Source organism: Aspergillus stella-maris (genome assembly GCF_047715825.1).
Source record: "Aspergillus stella-maris strain CBS 113639 unplaced genomic scaffold BDV14scaffold_4, whole genome shotgun sequence".
Classification (NCBI taxonomy): domain Eukaryota; kingdom Fungi; phylum Ascomycota; class Eurotiomycetes; order Eurotiales; family Aspergillaceae; genus Aspergillus; species Aspergillus stella-maris.
This window is the reverse complement of record NW_027396798.1, coordinates 652,278-671,247: the sequence shown is the minus strand read 5'-3', so window position 1 is coordinate 671,247 and position 18,970 is coordinate 652,278. Positions and strand designations below refer to the sequence as shown.

General features: G+C 52.0%; 6 protein-coding genes across 6 annotated transcripts; 4 read left to right on the top strand and 2 right to left on the bottom strand.

The window, feature by feature from the left end:
* Positions 1-85: 85 nt before the first annotated feature.
* Positions 86-7,892, top strand: BDV14DRAFT_165129 (CCR4-NOT core subunit CDC39). Its single transcript, XM_073767299.1, has 4 exons — positions 86-963; positions 1,014-1,338; positions 1,394-7,305; positions 7,360-7,892. Exons 1-4 carry the CDS (start codon positions 265-267, stop codon positions 7,423-7,425), a joined length of 7,002 nt encoding a protein of 2,333 aa, XP_073632689.1. The 5' UTR covers positions 86-264; the 3' UTR covers positions 7,426-7,892.
* A 117-nt stretch (positions 7,893-8,009) lies between these two features.
* On the top strand, positions 8,010-12,131 carry BDV14DRAFT_187191 (putative adipose-regulatory protein-domain-containing protein; the record flags this gene model as incomplete). Its single annotated transcript, XM_073770923.1, has 8 exons — positions 8,010-8,075; positions 8,131-8,315; positions 8,391-8,846; positions 8,898-9,280; positions 9,331-9,335; positions 9,610-10,505; positions 10,556-10,615; positions 10,790-12,131. The coding sequence occupies 8 exons, from the start codon at positions 8,010-8,012 to the stop codon at positions 12,129-12,131; spliced, it is 3,393 nt and encodes a 1,130-aa protein (XP_073632688.1).
* Positions 12,132-12,229: 98 nt separating this feature from the next.
* BDV14DRAFT_165123 (uncharacterized protein) lies at positions 12,230-13,659 on the bottom strand. The gene is made up of 3 exons (XM_073767298.1): positions 13,151-13,659; positions 12,786-13,063; positions 12,230-12,727 (listed from the first exon to the last, which is right to left on the bottom strand). Exons 1-3 carry the CDS (start codon positions 13,531-13,533, stop codon positions 12,285-12,287), a joined length of 1,104 nt encoding a protein of 367 aa, XP_073632687.1. The 5' UTR covers positions 13,534-13,659; the 3' UTR covers positions 12,230-12,284.
* Positions 13,660-13,867: 208 nt separating this feature from the next.
* pex14 (putative peroxisomal membrane anchor protein (Pex14)) lies at positions 13,868-15,423 on the bottom strand. Its single transcript, XM_073767297.1, has 5 exons — positions 15,250-15,423; positions 15,178-15,184; positions 14,869-15,118; positions 14,725-14,809; positions 13,868-14,679 (listed from the first exon to the last, which is right to left on the bottom strand). The coding sequence occupies exons 1-5, from the start codon at positions 15,277-15,279 to the stop codon at positions 13,990-13,992; spliced, it is 1,062 nt and encodes a 353-aa protein (XP_073632686.1). The 5' UTR covers positions 15,280-15,423; the 3' UTR covers positions 13,868-13,989.
* A 174-nt stretch (positions 15,424-15,597) lies between these two features.
* On the top strand, positions 15,598-18,164 carry BDV14DRAFT_86793 (kinetochore-associated Ndc80 complex subunit NDC80). The gene is made up of 2 exons (XM_073777736.1): positions 15,598-15,821; positions 15,892-18,164. The coding sequence occupies exons 1-2, from the start codon at positions 15,777-15,779 to the stop codon at positions 18,055-18,057; spliced, it is 2,211 nt and encodes a 736-aa protein (XP_073632685.1). The 5' UTR covers positions 15,598-15,776; the 3' UTR covers positions 18,058-18,164.
* BDV14DRAFT_86790 (uncharacterized protein) lies at positions 18,165-18,757 on the top strand. The gene has a single exon (XM_073777735.1). It carries the CDS (start codon positions 18,272-18,274, stop codon positions 18,596-18,598), a length of 327 nt encoding a protein of 108 aa, XP_073632684.1. The 5' UTR covers positions 18,165-18,271; the 3' UTR covers positions 18,599-18,757.
* The last annotated feature ends 213 nt before the right edge of the window (positions 18,758-18,970 follow it).

The window sequence follows — 18,970 nt, the reverse complement described above, 5'->3', positions numbered from 1 at the left end:
CTTGATCCTCAGGCATCCGCCCACCGCCTCGAGGCTCTCCGGCCACTCAGTCTCGCTTTCTCTGCCCGTCATTGAGACTTCCGAACTTCTCTGCCACAAAGCAACACATCCTCTCTCATTGCCATCGGTCTCTCCCCTCCCACCGCAAGATCTCGCTTCTTGCAAGTACCGCTCATTAGGCAATTACCTTGGGTTCATCTTTTTGACTATTATCATCATACACAAAATTTCGCCAACAACAGATCAAATGATCGCGTCTCCTAGATGACCTTCCCTCCCCCTCCCCCTTCCTCTCAATCGTCGATTGCTTCTGGCACCGATAAGTCTTCCTCGACCAGGCCTACGCGGTCACAGCAGTCTCCCTGGGGTCCGCCCGTATCGCAGTCCAGTGTTCGTCGGGGGCTGGCACCACTTGCGACCAATCTTTCCAACCCCTCTGCCCGCGGGCCACTTCAGACGAACAGCCCCTGCCCCGGGGTTTCAACTTCCTCTCCTCTCACCTCCTCGTTCTCCGCCGTCCTGAGCTCCTCAAGGGGTCATCCACTTGGTCGAGGCGTGCCCTCACCAGCATCCACACCAGGGCCCTTCGCTTCCTATCAATCTGGCTCGCAGCAACCCCAGCCACTGCCCGGTCAATCTCTCTCCTCTCCCAAAATCCGAGCTCATACCCCATTGTCAGGGTCACATCTGGCTTCCGCAGCGGGTTCCATCGCGGGTGGTGGAGGCTCCGGGGGAGGCGGAGGCGGGACGGGTTCTACCAGAGGCGCAACCTTCTCTCCGCTGCTGTCCAGCGTGAATTCACCGACCGGATTTCCTTCCGACAAACCGGGGTCCGCTGCGGCTCACGGAAGTCAGTCCTCGCTGGCTAAGATATCCATCGCTCAGGTGTTCCTGTTATTAGACTCCATTACAGAGAAAGAGGGTCGCGAGAAGTGGGAGACAAAAGCCGCTCAGATTCACAAGGTAAGCATGTTTTCGTTTCACATTGTTAGGATGACGCTGATGTTTGATAGCTCGTCGAGTCGAACGGCATGGAGGTCTTCTCTAAGTATTTCAGACGCCTTCTCACAGGCAACGCCCCCCAGATCTTTCCGGGTCTCAACAAATCGGTCGAAAATGCAGGAAACTATCCACTTCTGGTCCAGGAGATGCAAAAGGTTTCTCAGGATATAGAGCAGGCCCAAAAAATAGCGGAGACCGTCGATGCGTCAGAGGGCGATATTTTCCGAGACTTTGATCTTTCTACTTTCCTGGATCACTTCAAGCTTGATCCTATCGTCAAGGTCGCCCTAGCTTTGACTTTCAAGACCGCTAGCAAACCTGACCTGCGTGTTAAAGGTACGTTTGTTGGTGATGTTTAAAAGAATTAAGTTACTGACATGCTTCGCCCCAGCCGACGCCATCCTCACGAATTCGGTGAATCCCTTCCTTCAGAGCCTTGCGAATCCATCAGATGTATCGAAAGACTTCAACAACTCGTTCATTGGGATTACGGTGGAACGCTTTATCTTATACCCACCTCGCAACATCAGCGCTGAAATGAAAGACCAGCTGCAGGAGGCTATTAAGTATCGGTATCAGAGGCTGAATGTGGATTTGCCTATTGAAGTCGAAAGCGCTCTGCAGATGTTCAACTTTGTCAACCCGAACTATACACTGGTACGGCTACTTCATTCTAAGGGACCGAGAGCAACATCCAGCCTTGACGCTGTGAACGAAGTCATAACAGCGGCGGGAACAGACTGTTGGAGCGAAGAACACGTCGCAGCTGCCCTTCTTTTCCTGATCTTGTCCCAGTATTGGCGCGACTATTCATTAGAGACCTATCTTACGGCTGTCAGATCTCACTATGGCGATAAGCAAATCAACTGGGCGCTCGTCTTGCGCAACTTTGATCGCCGGGGTCTAAAGCTCGACAAAGGGCAGTTCACGAAGCTGTACGAGGCGCTCCTGTCGATAGCCCTTGAGGATTCAACGTTGGACATTCAAAAGCTCTGGGGCGGTGACTGGGAACACCGCGACGCTCAGAGGGCATTCCTGACTGCCTTTGTCAAAGCACGAACCGATGTTTCCTTAATACCTAATCTCCGCGCCACTTTCCCTCCTGACTTCTTTTCTGAAGGCCCCGAACCTGTCCGTTTGCAAGGTGAACGTGCCGCGAAGTCGCCACTCCGGTCTTTGGATGCCATGAAAGCGTTATTTGATCTGGCTTTGTTCTCACAGTCTGAATGGGTGGCTGCAGAGCCGCTTATCACGCAAATTGTGCAGCAAGAACTTCCCGTCTTTCTGTGCTCCGCCCTCACATTTCCCCAACCGTGGACCAGTGTTCAACAGACCTTCATTCTCCAGACTCTACAGGTCTTCATTCTGAAGCAAGAGGCAGGATATCAGCTTGGTCTGCATGGCGCCTGGCGTCAAGATAAACAATTCATGGCAGAGCAACTTTTCGCTATGTTTACGCGCAATCCCCTTTCAACTGCAGCGATCTACGAACAAGCCATGGAACACAACTGGTTAGATTACCTTCTTGGATATACCAATGGCCTTGCTATGGACCTCGCCTGTCTTGCCCATCGCAAAGGCTCCTTTGATCTAGAGCAGTGGGTTCGCAATGCCGCTTCTAAAGGTCTTTTGAATATGGGCGAGCTTCTGTCCAAGTTCCTCACTATCAAGGCGGATGACGACCTCCACGTTCAACGGAGGGAACAACCTACACCTCAGATGGTTGCACTCTCCGTCAAGACAGTCTACACTTTATTATCGGTGTTGGAGGAATTCGTCGGAGACCGCGAAAATCTCACGCCGGTGCAGCGCCACTGCATTCAAACCTACCCTCGATTGATCAACTACGGTGAAGGGTTCGATGACATTATCGATGCAAATGGTGAGAATGGTAATTCGTTGCCTGAGCCGGTCGACAAGAAAATGCAGGAGCTGTTCGGCAAAATGTACCATGAAGAGCTGTCTCTGAGAGAAATTCTGGAGCTTATGAGACGATACAAGTCTTCCCGTGAGCCTTTGGAGCAGGACTTGTTCGCTTGCATGGTGCATGGACTCATTGATGAATACCACTGCTATCATGAGTACCCGTTGGAAGCATTGACTAAGACGGCCGTGATGTTCGGTGGTATTATCAACTTCCGCCTTGTCGACGGTATTACGTTGAAAGTAGGTCTTGGTATGATACTTGAGGCGGTGCGGGAGCATGATGTCCATGATCCGATGTACAAATTCGGTGTCGAAGCTATCGAGCAACTGATCAACCGGCTTCCAGAATGGGCTGGATTTTGTCACCTACTGCTACAAATTCCGAGCCTGCAGGGCACGCCTATCTTCCAGAAAGCAGAGGAAGTGTTACGTGACCAAGGGAATCAAGCTCGGGATGAGAACGGACGCCAGGATAGTATTGCTGGGGCTTCCATTACGAATGGAAACATTGAGGAGTCGGTTGTCCCTGACGGTGCGAACCGTAAATTCGTCTCCATTGAAGTCGATCCACCTCTCCGCCCTGAGCTTTATGAGGAACCGGACGAAGAAGTTCAGGACAAGATACTGTTTGTGCTGAACAATGTGTCGGAGCAAAACATCGATGAAAAGCTTCAGGATCTTACTGATGTTCTCGAAGACCCGCATCATCAATGGTTTGCCCAGTACCTGGTCGAAGAACGTGCCAAGTTGCAGCCTAATTTCCAACAACTGTACCTTGACCTTCTCGACCGCATCGACGACAAGGTGCTGTGGGTCGAAGTCCTCAGGGAGACCTACGCTAGCACATCAAGATTGCTCAACTCCGAAGCGACTCTGGGTTCCTCGACGGAGAGAAGTCACCTGAAGAATCTGGGCTCGTGGCTCGGGTCTTTGACCATCGCAAAGGATAAGCCGATCAAACACAAGAGTATCTATTTCAAGGGGCTTCTCTTGGAAGGATACGATAGCCAGCGGTTGACGATAGTGATTCCGTTCACATGCAAGGTGCTGGTCCAAGCCACTCGGTCAACCGTCTTCAAACCTCCCAACCCCTGGCTTATGGATATCATCGCCCTGCTGATGGAACTTTACCATTTCGCGGAGCTGAAACTCAACCTCAAGTTCGAGATTGAGGTTCTCTGTAAGGACCTAGAACTCGACCACAAGACCATTGAGCCGTCTGTCATCATCCGGGATCGTTCAGCGAACATTGAGGATGCGCTGTCAGCTGCCAATATTCCTGATGGCCTGGAAGCGTTCGAGGATATGACGCTCAGCAACCTTGGCCAGAATCTGCGTAACGAAAGACTCTCGCCCGCCGCCATCATGTCAACTCTTCCCAGTTTGGACAAGATCTTGGTCCTGCCATCGTCTGCAAGCAGCATGGTTGATCCTAACATTCTCCGACAGATTGTGCACACTGCAGTGGAGCGTGCGATTGCCGAGATTATCACTCCTGTTGTGGAACGCTCTGTCACGATTGCCTCGATCTCTACTGTCCAACTCGTCTCGAAGGACTTTGCCATGGAGCCGGATGAGGAGAAATTCCGACATGCGGCCGGTAACATGGTCAGGCAACTTGCGGGTAGCCTGGCTCTGGTGACGTGCAAGGAGCCCTTGAAAGTTAGCATGACCAACTACATTCGCATGATCCAGCAAGAGTACTCGGACCAGCCCATGCCCGAGGGCCTCATCCTGATGTGTGTTAACGACAATCTTGATGCTGCTTGCGGTATAGTCGAGAAGGCAGCCGAAGAGAAGTCACTTCCTGAGATTGAGAAGGTCATTGAACCTCAATTGGAGGCTCGCAGACGCCATCGGGCGGCTCGTCCAAACGACCCGTTCATTGATCCATCAATGACCCGCTGGGGACTCTTCATTCCTGAGCCCTACCGTCAAAACCCGGGCGGTCTTAACAAGGAACAGCTGGCAATCTACGAAGAATTTGCTCGCCAGTCTCGTGGACCAGGAACAGCCCACGCTCAGAATGTCTCCACCGATTCTGGCCGACAACTCCCCGACGTTCTTCAAGAACCATACCCGGCAATCCCCAATCTTTCCACTCCGGCAGAACAACCCGCTGTTCCTCACAGAACCCCGCAGCCGCAGCCGCAGCAAGATGCTCGACTACAGCAGTCCGCCTTGGTTGGAACCTCATCTCAGCTGAATGGCTTCCTTGAGAACCAGAACCCGCGTGAAAGAGTTGAGAGCCTCGTTTCCGACCTCCAGCAAACGGCTCGCAACGCCACTGAAGAGCACGTCAAGGATCTCGGCCGTGACAGCACTGTACTTGAAGAATACAACCAAGCTCTGCGCTCCATCGTTACGTCACCAAACGGTGAAGAGGTGGCTCGTTTGACGGCACTCAAGGCTTGCACAAGCCTTTACTCGCAAACCCAAAGCACTTTGGAAATCGAAGTGCTCGTGCACTTGCTGGCTAAGTTGTGTGACATGTCTGCGCTCGTTGCTCGTTATACCTGGACCGTCCTTTCCGAAGTGGATGATGAGCACATGTTCAATGTTCCCGTGACTGTGGCTTTGATCGATGCTGGACTTTTGGACATTCGTCGGGTTGATATGATTTTGACAAGGCTCATTCTCCAGAAGAATACTGCTGCATTAGACGTTCTTGCCGACTTGATGGACCAGATCATGTTCAACGAAGAGCCCTCTGCTCTGAGATCTGATTTCTCTGGCAGCTTAGAAGCGATGAGCAAGTGGCTCGCAGAAGACTCAAACCTTGCCCCAGCCAACGAAATCATCAGGAAGCTGCGCGAATCCGGAGTACCCGAAGTCGTGAACCCGCTTCTCTCGGATAAAGCTCGTTCGAAACGGGATCAAATGGAGTACATCTTCACTGAGTGGATTGGTATCTACAAGGCACCAGGCGCTGTCGACCGTACATACTATTCTTTCCTGAAGGATATGCACCAGCGCCAGGTGATGGCCAACCAAGAAGACTCTGCGCTCTTCTTCCGTCTTAGCATCGACATTTCTGTTGCGATGTTCGAACACGAGTCTCAGAACCCCAACGGTAGCCTGGATGAGGCTTTCCTCTACATTGACGCTCTGGCCAAGTTGGTCATCTTGCTAGTCAAGTTCCAGGGCGAGGGCACTGGTCCCGTGAAGACCAGCAAATCTGCCTACTTCAACTCGATCCTGTCCGTCCTGGTTCTTGTACTCAACCACCACCAGGTCATGAGAGGAGAAGCGTTCAACCAGAGAGTCTTCTTCAGGCTATTCTCCAGCATCCTTTGTGAATACTCGATGAGCGGTCTACAGCATAACGACCAACACCAAGAGATGATGTTCACGCTGGCCAACAAGCTGCTGTCTCTTCAACCCAAGTATTACCCTACCTTCGTCTACGGATGGTTCTCCCTAGTTTCCCACCGATTCTTCATGTCTAGCATGCTCAACATGGCGGACCGGGCCGGGTGGGGACTCTACTGTGAGATCATGCAAGCCCAACTCTCTTACATTGGTGAGCAGTTGAAGCCGGCGAATATCTCTCTCGTTGCCAAGGATCTGTACAAGGGCGTGTTGCGCATTCTCCTGATTCTCCACCATGATTTCCCCGAGTTTGTTGCCGAAAACCACTTCCAGTTCTGCAACGTCATCCCAGCCCACTGTGCGCAGCTCCGCAACTTGGTCTTGAGTGCCTACCCTTCCTCTTTCCAGAAGCTCCCCGATCCTTTCCGCGAAGGCCTCAAAGTCGAACGCCTGGAGGAGATGCGTGAGGCACCAAGAATTGCAGGGGATACCGCTGGCCCATTGCAACGTGCCGGCATCAAAGGTGTGATTGACAGTGCCCTTCAGAGCGGCAGCGCGTCGGACTCGACCATCCAACAAGTTCGCGACGTTATCTATGGCCTGGAAAGCACCGAATCGGGTCTCTTCAACACTCCAATCAATGTCAACGTCGTTCTGCTGAACGCTTTAGCACTCTATGTTGGTCAGGGTGCAGTGTCTGCCAATGCCTCCAAGGGTAACATTCGCACGGCATTTGAGAGCTCGCCTCACTCGGCATTGCTGGAGAAGCTCGCAAAGGCTCTGCGCCCCGAGGCTCGCTACTATCTCTTGAGCGCAATGGCAAACCAGCTCCGCTACCCCAACAGTCACACCTACTTCTTCAGCTTTGCCATCTTGCGCCTCTTCGGTACAGACTACACCGAGCAGGACGAATCAGACATTCGACAGCAGATCATTCGGGTGCTTTTGGAACGACTCATCGTCCACCGTCCTCACCCCTGGGGACTCATCATCACCTTGCAGGAGTTGCTTCAGAATGGAAGCTATGCTTTCTTCCATTTGCCGTTCATCCAGGCTGCGCCTGAGGTAAGAATCTTTCTTCTTTCCGTTGTTACGATATATGCTAATATCAATCCTCAGATCGGCCGTCTATTTGATGCTCTCCTGCAACACATCCAACAACAAAGCCCTAGGGCCATGGCCTAAGCGATACCACGATATCTCTTTGAAGTACAAGTCACAGTACATTATGGTGTTCTATAACGCCGCTCATGACACGAAGTGCTAAAACCTAAAGCATAATGGCGGGATTATGATATGGAACCTGCCCTGCTATTCATTTTTTGATGTTTGTTTTCTATTTGCCATCATTTCTCGGCTGGGTTACTGGGAGGGATATGCATACAAGGACGTGGCAGCATGTTCTCAGCTTATATTTTGTTTCCTGTTTATCCTTTATCTTCTCTTCTCTTGGTGTCTTACCACTGCTAAAGCCGTGTGGTGGCCTGTAACGATAAGCTATAAAACATGGTCTTAATGAGTTCTGATCTGCATTATAATGGAATTGGGTGTTCATGTTTGGAATTGTTCTTCACTGTCATGTTTTTGTAGATCGATTACATTAGTATAATCATGCTAATAAATGTGCGAGGTGGAACTGAATTGGAGGGGGCTCCCCAGTTTATCGGCGATAGTGACGTAGATACATAATCTGGGCCGCGGCCAAACCCAGACTCCGACACTCAACCACCAACACCACGGCCTTGCCTGAAGGCCCAACAGGCGACAATATGGACTCAGACAACTCGTCAGATGAGGGTTCCTATGAGAGCCCATCGTACGCCACAAGGGTGACGGTAGTTACCACCTGCAATCCTAGCTAAGGAGCTTGAACTAACGGGGTAAACACAGAACACGGTGCTGGAGCGATTGCGCCCCCTCGTTTCGAAGAACGCCCTGACGGCATACCTTGGTACATTTCTCTTCTTTGCGACCGCTATTTGCATGATATTTGTGTCGGTCCTCGCATACGGGGTCTTCTATTACAACTTCATTCCACAAATTGGGCTGGAGCGCGTTGTGCATTTGCAGTTTGGGTTTGTCCTCTTCTACATCACGAAGCCGCATCAGACCATGAGTTTTGCGTGACTAACAAACATAATTTATCATAGAGATGGCCACCCCTGGGGAACTGCAACGCTCGACTCAGGCTTAATCTCTTCCTCTCCTTACGATGTGAACGTGGAACTCGAACTCCCTCGAACACCTTCAAACCTAGCAACCGGGAACTTCATGCTCGATCTCATGCTCCTATCGCACTCTTCGACGTCCGCACAGACGGGCGAGAATATCACTGCCCCGCCGATATCGCACTCCCGTCGCCCTGCGATCCTGACGTATGCCTCGCCTCTGGTTGATGTCTCGTCGAGATTCTCATTTTTGCCTCTGTACATCCTTGGCTGGAAGCGCGAGGCTGAGCGGCTGGTTGTTAGGATGATGGAGGGCGTGGAGTTTTCGCGCGGCGCGCATAATGTCCCTGAGACCTTGCAGTTGGAGATTCATAGTCACCAGGTTATGCAGGTTTATTCGGCCAAGGTGACGTTTAGGACGAGGTTTACTGGGTTACGGTATGTATACTTGTCTCTGCGCTTCCGCGCGGTGTAGCTAACGGACTACAGATGGATCATGTACCAGTGGAGAATACCGTCGTTCTTCGCCTTTACCTTCATGTTCTGGAGTGTCTCTATGTTCTCCTTTTCGCTCTCATGGGTTACACTGGCTTGTCTGTTCAATACGGGCGTGAAGAAGGAAGAAGAGGACCAGCAGACAATTAAGGAGGAGGCCGAGAGCGAGTATGAGCCGACAATCAAACAAGAGCCGTCCGAGAAACTCGGCCTCGCGGAGTCTGAGGACGAGCAAGAGCCTCTGAACGGAGACTCTGAGGCGGATACAGAAGGAGATATAGACCAAGATGTGGCATGGAGAAACAGGATGCTGACGCCCGAGTCAATGCCGCCGGAAACTGGTTCTGGGACTGCGACAGAGAGTGCTGAGGCTTCGGGTATGCAGCGACGCCGGAGTCGACTATTCAAGGAAGAGGAGAGTCAATAGCTCTTGTAATTGAGATTGTAAGATGAAATAATGAAATCATGAACAAAGTGACTCCAAGTATCATGCCATTCCGGGGGCAGATGGTGTCTTAGTTTCTACCCGACGGCTATCGATAACAGGCGGGGAAGTCGCTCTCCTCACAGTCTCTTCGTACTTTTATCTTCCCACTTCTTCGCTACAGCTTCCCGACTCGTATAATTCCTTTTCCAATGCATATTCTGGTAAGTTATACTCAATGACTAATTTCTGCTGGCTGCTCACAACCTCATTTACCTGCAGGTCGCCAACGACGACGGCCCTCCGTCAAACGAGTCGTCCCCGTACATCCATTCCTTCGTCCACACCCTCCAATCCGCAGGCCACACAGTCTCCGTAGTCCTGCCTCACCAACAGCGATCATGGATCGGTAAAGCCCATTTGATCGGAGCCGCCGTCAAACCAACCTATTTCCGCCCCGGGACGCTGCACAAGGACGATGGCACGACACACGAGTACCCGCGCGGGGCAAACGACCCGGACGGTGACGAGTGGATTCTCATAAACTCGACACCTGCCAGCTGCGTACAGATCGGTCTCTATCATTACTTCCAGGACCGCGGCCCCGTTGACCTCGTTGTCTCAGGACCCAACTACGGGCGTAACACCACTGCGCTCTTTGCGATGTCGAGTGGGACTATCGGTGCGGCGATGGAGGGCGCTGCATGTGGGAAACGCTCAATTGCGCTTTCTTATGCATTTAGCTCACGCAACCATGACCCCGTCATCATCGCCGAGGCATCCAAGCACTCCGTTCGAGTCATTGAGCACCTCGCGAAGAACTGGGATGACGGCGTTGATTTGTACAGCGTGAATGTGCCGCTGGAGCCGGGTGTTAGTGAGAGCAAGGTCATGTATACCCAAATGCTGGACAACCGTTGGTCATCTGGAAGCTGCTTTGATGCGGTTGACGCTGAGGTGCCTGTGGAGAGCCCGGACCAGCGCGAGCAGACGCTGCGGGATCAGGAGGAGAAATTGGGAGAGGATCCTACTGCGAGCGTCAGTGTAAGCTCTGGAACAAGATCGCGTATCCCGCATAAGCACTTTGTCTGGGCGCCTAAGTTTACGGATGTCTATCGGAGTGTGGAGGAGAGTGAGCCTGGCAATGACGGCTGGACTGTTAAGGAGGGCATGACTAGGTTTGCAAACCTTTTTCGTCTGGCAAGGAACATTTTACTGACATTAGCAGTGTCACCCCGCTCAAGGCCAACTTCATGCATACGCCCGGTATCAAAGGGGAGATCAAGCTGTGAGTGGACTCGGAAGCAGATCCTGTTAGACGATCGCTTAGAACATACACCTTGCGCTTTCTTTACATATATCAAGCGATTGTTACGTTCTGTGTGTGGACTCGTCTAGCAAACCTCGGCCCCTAGCCTACATTATCTGGACAACGAAGGTCTGATAGTCCTAAATCGCGTAGATCGAGCACCCCGGATAATGCTGAAGAATCAGCCCTATACTCCATAGTGGACTGCGACGACCCCTACGTGCAATCTCTCGTCGAGTCAGCACTCAAATCTCGCATAGGCACGCGCCACCGCCCCATCACCTCAATCTCAGACCTACCGACCAAATCGACCCCTGTCTTCCAATACCGCGAATACGAACGGCTTGACTTTGAGCACGCCATGATGAACCCTGCTACCTCATTGACGAACGCCTACATCATCCGCAAAGCCCTCATCCGGAAGCACTACCTCTCCAACACTGTCGCCAACTGGATCACCAAGCATCCCAAGAGTGCACTGGCCAAGCATGTTAAGCCATCTGTTGACTTTGAGCTCGATTACGCCGAGTTCCTTGACGACGCGCTTCTTGAGGCTTACGAGCTTCGCGAAAGTTTTGAGAAGAACGAGGAGAGGCCGGATAGCGAGAAGGATTGGTGGATCTTGAAACCCGGGATGAGTGATCGCGGTCAGGGTATCCGACTATTCAACAGCGAGGATCAGCTTAGAGAGATCTTTGAAGAATGGGAGGTTGATTCTGATGAGGAAGATGAGGATGAAGACGAAGACGCAGACGGCAACGACGACGACGACGACGACGCGAATGCAAAGAGCGGCGTCATAACCTCCCAACTCCGCCACTTCATTGCACAGCCCTACATCGACCCGCCTCTACTCCTCCCCTCAGCCAACAATCGCAAGTTCCATATCCGAACATATGTCCTTGCAACGGGGTCATTGAAGGTATATGTATTCAGGGAGATGCTCGCGCTCTTTGCGTCGAAGCCCTACGTCTCTCCTACCTCCCCTTCAGGTGATGGAGAAGAGGAAGACCCCGTAGCAGACCTAACCCGTCACCTAACAAACACCTGCTTCCAAGACAAATCCGTCCCCGAGTCCGAAACCGTGAAACGCTTCTGGTCTCTCCCCTCTGAACCAAACCCAACCTCGTCCCCTAGCGAAGACTGGAAAGAGAAAATCTACACCCAGATCTGCGCAGTAACAGGCGAGCTCTTCACCGCTGCAGCCCGCGGCATGATGATCCACTTCCAGACTGTGCCGAATGCATTTGAGATCTTTGGTGTTGATTTTCTTGTTGATGAGAAGGGGGATGTTTGGTTGTTGGAGGTTAATGCTTTCCCGGACTTTGGGCAGACGGGAGAGGAGCTGAGGAATGTTGTTGTGGGGGGGTTATTTAATGGGGTTGTTGGGGTTGCGGTTGATGGGTTCTTTGGTGGTGAGGAGAAGGTTAAGAAAGGGGAGGAAGTCGATGGGTTGAGGTTGGTTGCTGAGTTGGATCTCGGGAGGAAACAGTGATATCTTAGAAAGGGTTGATGGAAGGCGTTGGTAATGGTATAGACGGGTGTCGAAATACTAAAAGTTATAGATAGATCTATTTGAGTTGATTAACGTATATACTATCGTCTCTTTCAAGCTCGCATTTCCCCTTCCACTTGTGTAACGAAGATATCAACCGAACCTCTGCTTCGCCAACGTCTTCAACCACCCAATCGTCTCCTCCTCCTTCTCCCGATACTGCCTAACTCTCTCCTCGCGCTCCGCGGTCCGTGCCCTAAGAATTTCCTCCCTCCTAATCTCCCTCTCATTCTTCTTCCTCTGGTCCTGCGCTCTTGCGTTCTTGATAGCGTCCAGATCGTTCTCGCCGGACCCCATAAGCTCATCATCAGGTGCCGCATCTGTAGGTGAACCGCCGCGGCGCGCCTCTGAGAAGGCCTTATTTGACGCGGCAGCCTCCCGGCGCTTCTCCATGCGGCGCTCGTGTGTACCTGGTTCTGCGCGCGGCGCGACTTCGTCTTCCATGTGGCGGAGGGAGGACTTGTGGGAGCGGACCTCTGCTCGGTGTTGTTGGCGCGCGTCATATCGGTCTGCCATGGCGTCTTCGGCGGCGAGTTCTGGAAACACCAGTCAGGCTTGGTAGGGTTAAAGCGAAGGAATGTATGGGGCATATACCTTTGCGCAGCTCCAAATCTTGCATGTTTGGTATTGCTGGGCCTGGTGCTCGATCTCCGCCTCGGCTTGAGAGGGGCATGGGACCGTATTCATCGTCATCGTCGTCTGCGCCATCCTCGTCATCGTCACCAGCGCTAGGCACGATTTGCCGCTTGATTTCTTCTTGTGTATCTCTATGTGAGACCCTCGGCGCAGGAGCAGGCGGGGGCGCATCGGCACTCCGCGCTTTCTCCAATGTAGCAGGGTCATACCAGCCCTCCGCCAATTCTCCACGGTTCCTAATATGTCAACCCCTCGTTCCGATGGCAATATCCTCCTAGCACATTGTGGCCTCAAAAGGCGAAGGATAAGGGAATCTGCCTTACCATTTCCCCACAAAACTCTTCCACCTTCCCTTCACCTCCTCCTCATCCATATCCTCCAGAAACTTCCCCTTCTGAATATCAAGGTACATAGCAAACATAGGCTCATAAATCTCGAGGTCTCGTTTCGATAACTGTCGCGTGTTGAAGGGGAGGACTATCGGGTCTTCGGCCTGGCGTTCGGCGCGGCGGTCGCGGTCGTGGCGATGCGAGCGCTCATGCCTGTCTTTATCTCTGTGCCTATGTCTCTCGCGGTGGTCGCGATCATGTTCGCGATCATCGCGATGATGGCGTCTGCTTCGTTCGTGAGATCTTGCCGTTGGAGATCGTGAGCGCGGGCGTGAGGGGGAGGCTGATCTTCGGCGTAGGGAGGTAGTTTGTGGCATGGTGAGTGCCGCTGGTTCTTTTGAGGTTTCACAACGTACACTAGTAGCGAGGGTTTTCAAGTTGCCACTCAAGTTTTCTGGTCCCTAGCTTTGCCTTCGTTGTAATGCTGGATTGGAAGATGAAAGAGATCAAGTGAACGTCAATGCAAGATCGGAGATGCCAAGACTTGGAGATTGGCTCTGGCTCCGCGGAATGCATTTTCACATGCTTAAGGTACGCTTATGGTCTGCCGCGATTGTCCCCAGGAGGCTGGGATTTCAAAGGGCCTTGCGGGTTAGGTACGCTGTCTCATGCGCTACAATACATATTAAGACAATGTTCAAATTGATGGTAAAAGTAAGCTCCTTTTGCCATTGAAATTATAACTCCGTAATTGTGCATTATTGGCATACTTTGAGTACAGGGGATGAACAATTGGGCTCTAGAAAAATGTATAATATCACCGAGAGGTGAATTTAACTGGCAGGGGCGCTTGACTGTTCAGTGGTAGAGTCCGCACCAGAAGCCGAAGGGGAAGGAGATGCGGGCTTGTTGCGGTTGGCAGCGGCTAACTGCCATGCAGGGATGGATGGAGACTTGCTGAACCGTGACAGGGGGTTGGTAGGGTTGATGCTTGGGGATTGCGCTGCTTGCGCGGCTCCATTCTGACCCTCAGAAGCGGGTGTAGTTCCGTTAGCAGCAGGAGCAGAAGGCGAAGCGGACTCAGAGGTGGAGGGAGCGGTGGCTTCGGGCACTCTGGCGGTGATAGGAGATGCAGAACCGCCTCCAAGTCTGTTGCTAAGAAGTGTCTTCAAGCTCTTCAATTCGGTTCCGAGCTCTCGCAGACGGTTCTCGTTGCCCTCTCGGGCGCCTTCAAGTGCTTTCGGGATAGCATCCTTCAATGCGTTGACTTCGTCATTGATACGGCGAGTCTCATCGTCTCGTCGTCGCGAAGCAGTCTTCAAGTCGGCGACGAGGGTTTCTACGTCTCGCAACGTAGCGTCCAACTTCTCTGTGCGTGTCTCTTCAGCCGACTTCAAGGCGGCAGTGTCTGTGGAGAGTTGTTCAATCAAAGCAAAGGCCCGAGAGAACTGCTCATCAATGTTTTGCTTGTCTTGTTCCAGTTGTGGCGGGGTCGGAGGTGCGATTAGAGGTGAGATGTATCGCTGGTCTTGTTAGAACTTGACATGTGAGCGGCGCGGGACGCCTACCTTTGCTACGAAATAGACTCCATAACTAACTCCTCCCATGACTGTAGCCATTATAAACCAGTCACGCCAGTCCCGTTTTGGAGGCCTAGATAACACGATTAGCCGTCCCGTCGTGTAAGTATGAAAGCAGGCATTCAAACTAACTCAGGCGGGGGTTGCCACTGGCCATATGGAGGGTAGCCATATCCCTGAGGTGGTGGAGGTGGAGGTGGTCGGTATACGGCTTGTTGTGGTGTAGATTGGTATGTTGGCGCTGGTGATGCTGCTGCCACTGATGGGTCCTCGCCAGCGCGAGCGAGGGCTACATCGATCTCCTCTTTCGTCAAGTTCTTCGATTGAAGGAAAGATATCCTCTTCTCAACCGGAGCAGAGGCCACCGAGGGATCTTGCAGGACTATATTAAACATTCTATCAGTATGCTTTGTTGCGATAGAAGATATCTCGGGCACCCACATGTCACCTGGAAAGCAACGTCAAGTTAGCTCCACAATGCGCAGTACGGGGGCTGAAGGACGGAGGACTTACAGCAGAGGAGATCAGCTCCTCGCGAACCATGATGAAAGATCGTGCGATCAGACTCTAATCGCACAGAGGGAGTTGCACGTATTGGGGAAGGAGAAAGATGAGGAGAAGAGGCGGTTGGAGTTGAGCAGGAGAGCGCTGCCGACGAGGCATCGGCACCGAAAGCGATGAACCTCGGGACGTCTGCGCGTGTAATCCTGGCGTTTTATTACAGCGCGGTAACATGGCGGAGACTTCCCCGGAGCCCCGTGACCTGCCGCTTGGTACGATATCCCCGGCAGAACAGATTTTCCGCTCATTATCTACCGCCTTCTGGTTACAGACGGGGGGCTCTTGTTTACATCGGGCACCTGCGATTATTTACCGTTGCTATCAATCGTCTCTACATCACCATTCGGCCCTCAGCCGTAATTTTGGGGAGCGCTCAGTCCAGTGTTCCTGCTTTTGGCTGTGCTTAGCTTTTCTGTCATTTAGTTCTTGAACATTTGGTTAAATTTTGGCACGCTGCGGTCGCAGCTTCCTGATCCACCATGTCGCAAGATACAGGACTGTTCAGCATAAAACGCCCCCGCGAGGTATGTCTGGATTTGAAATTTGTCGACGATCAAGGCTTGCGAAATCACTTGCTAATTTCAACCTGACCAGACTCTGGGAAGCGTTCAAAATTACTCTTCACTTCCACAGCCCTCGTCGGCCCTGAAGCGCACGAGCTCAATCGGATTCCAGAACCCGCCATTCACCTCACAACACACGCGCTCAATGTCGCTAATGAACTCCGGTAGTCGACCTCAGCAACCGAACTTTCGTTCTTCATCGGTAGGATTTGGTGCGGACCCTGGACTTTCATCTGTAAGACGTTCTGTCTCGAGCAATGTCTTCCACGGGGCTGGCGCTGGGCGCCCAAGTTTCGCGCCAGGATCTTTGTCCTCCAATTCGGCCTCCCAGAGCCTGCAACGGAGAAGTAGCGTATTTTCGCGACCTTCCACGGGCGGCGCCATGGGCCACCAGTCATTCTTCACGCAGGTTCCTTCGGCCGCAGGTGTTCCCAGAGACCCGCGCCCTCTCAGAGATAGGTCATTCCAGGCTCGCATTGCGCAGGATCTCCTTGAATACTTGACACACAACAACTTCGAACTCGAGATGAAGCATTCTCTCGGCCAGAACACTCTTCGATCACCTACGCAGAAGGATTTCAACTACATTTTCCAATGGCTTTACCATCGCATTGATCCAGGATACCGGTTTCAAAAAGCCATGGATGCGGAGGTACCGCCAATCCTGAAGCAGCTCCGCTACCCTTATGAAAAGGGTATCACGAAATCTCAGATTGCTGCTGTTGGTGGACAGAACTGGCCGACGTTTCTCGGAATGCTTCATTGGTTGATGGAATTAGCCCAAATGATGGACCGATACATTCTAGGAGACTACGATGAAGCGTGTGCGGAAGTGGGTGTTGACGTATCTGGAGACAGGATTATCTTTCGCTTCCTCACTGGTGCGTATCATGACTGGCTACAAGGCGGGGAAGAGGAAGACGATGATGCTGTCGGTCAGCGGCTTGTCCCTCATATCGAGCTCATGGCTGAGGAGTTCGAGCGAGGGAACGAGAAATATGTCCAAGAAATGGATGTGCTCGAGTCGGAGAACCGGTCATTACGCGATCAATTAGAGGAACTAGAGAAGAATGCGCCAGACATGGCCAAGCTTGATAAGCAGTTCAGGATCCTCGAGGATGACAAGCGGAAGTTTGAAGACTACATTCAAAATGTGCAAGGGAAGATTGAGAAATACGAGACTCGCAACAACTTCTTGGAAGAAGAGATCAAGAAGACCGAAGCAGAGCTACAAGCCGCCGAGGAAGAAAGGGCGGGTCTGCAAGCGAGTGTTGATCAGCAAGGCCTTACAATTCAAGACATTGACCGCATGAATACGGAACGAGACCGGCTCCAAAAGAGTCTTGATGACACTGTTAACCGTTCTGAAGAGACACATTCACGGGTCATGGCAAAGGAAGCTGAAGCTAGTGCAAAGCTCGAAGATCTGGAGGAGCTTGTCAAAAGCTACAACACGTTAGGGTACCAAACGAACCTTATTCCTTCGACTGCCATCAACGCCAACGGGCAGGACTATGAGCTTGCCTTGAACGTCAACGAACGCAGTTTCTCCACATCGCAGATTGGCGGTGTCCCCAGCATGATCTCACCCGAAGCTGACAGACTTCTGGCCGAGCCATTCACCGGTTATCATCCAGCACACTTGTTGAGCCTGGACCTACGGGGCGTGGTACGAAGCAACCTGCAAGCGCTACGGAAGGATATCAACGAACGCAGGAAACGCGGGATTGATGCCGATCTAGAGAGGAGGAACTTGTTGGATAACATTAAAGAGGCCATGGATGAGAAACGAGGCGAGGTTGAGGCCCTGGAACACAAGCGACGCACGGCGGAGGAAGAGTTTGAACGACTCAAGGAAGTAACAACAACTCAGAAACTCGCTTCGGATGCCCAGATCGAGAAGATGGAGAAGGAGCTGGCCAAAATGCGAGCCACTCTGAGCGAGAGTGTTCAGCTGATGGAGCAGCGCGAAATGAACACCAACATCGAGTACGAACAACTCACACTCCGAGCCAATGCTCTCCGAGAAGAACTGCACACCAACGTTGAGAGCATGTTGAACGACGTTATCCGCTTCAAGGTTCACGTGCAAAAGGGCTTGGAGGATTATGAGAATTTCGTCGTGGACGAAGTAGAGCAAGAGCTGGGCGGCGATTCGGCTGGGGAAGATGTGCCTATGTCTACCGAAGAGCTTTAGGGCTAGCAGGACAAGACACAAACCGTCTCCGCAATGATGGTACTTCATTTCCCCAGCACTTTGCTTCTCCATGCGTTGGTCTTGGTCCTGAGCTTGCTGAATCAGGACTCCGAATTGCGGAACTTTGTTTCTCGCTATCTTTGTCCTGAAGAGTCACGAGAGCGCTGGCTTGGACAAGACCGATAATCCTGGTAGCCGGGCATTTTACTTTTGCATGTGTCGGCAACATATGAATATAGATCGGTGTATTAGCATGTGGGTATCATTTGGCGCTACGCTGTTGTTTTCGCAAGCGGGACTTTCTTTCGGCGTAACTGAGCCGACGTGCTCAATTTTTATTGAACGCATGTATGCTTCTATGACTTGTTTATGCGGAATTACGGATAATCTGATACCACTCGTGTTTGGTTTTTGTTATATGATACCAGTTGGTTTTACTTTTTCAGGCAGGCCATCGGTGTTGCAATATATAATCCATTTTCATGTCCACATATTTCTTCTAACCCACAAGCCGATTCACATTCTTAATCCTCCGCGTTGACCATCCTGAGGACTTGGCTAGGGCACATCCAAAACAGACGGCCCAGTTGATAGCCCGGCTTGGGTTATACACTGTATGCACCATCACGGAAAGAGGATGTAGGACTACAACGGTGATTGTCCTCCAATAGCCACCGGCTTTTTTCCTGGTATGTTCTAGACGTTGGGGACCCTCAAGAGTCAGCTATATAAGGCACCCCAAAGCTTCAGTTGACCTTCCACACCTCACCACGAACCCACTGCTTGAACCATACAGTTACCTCTCATCAAGTCCATCATGAAGGCCTCTACCGTCTTGGGCACCGCCGCCGTTCTATTCCTAGGCAATGCCATGGCCCAGGTGACAATCGTACGTATAAGAGCCCCCTATACC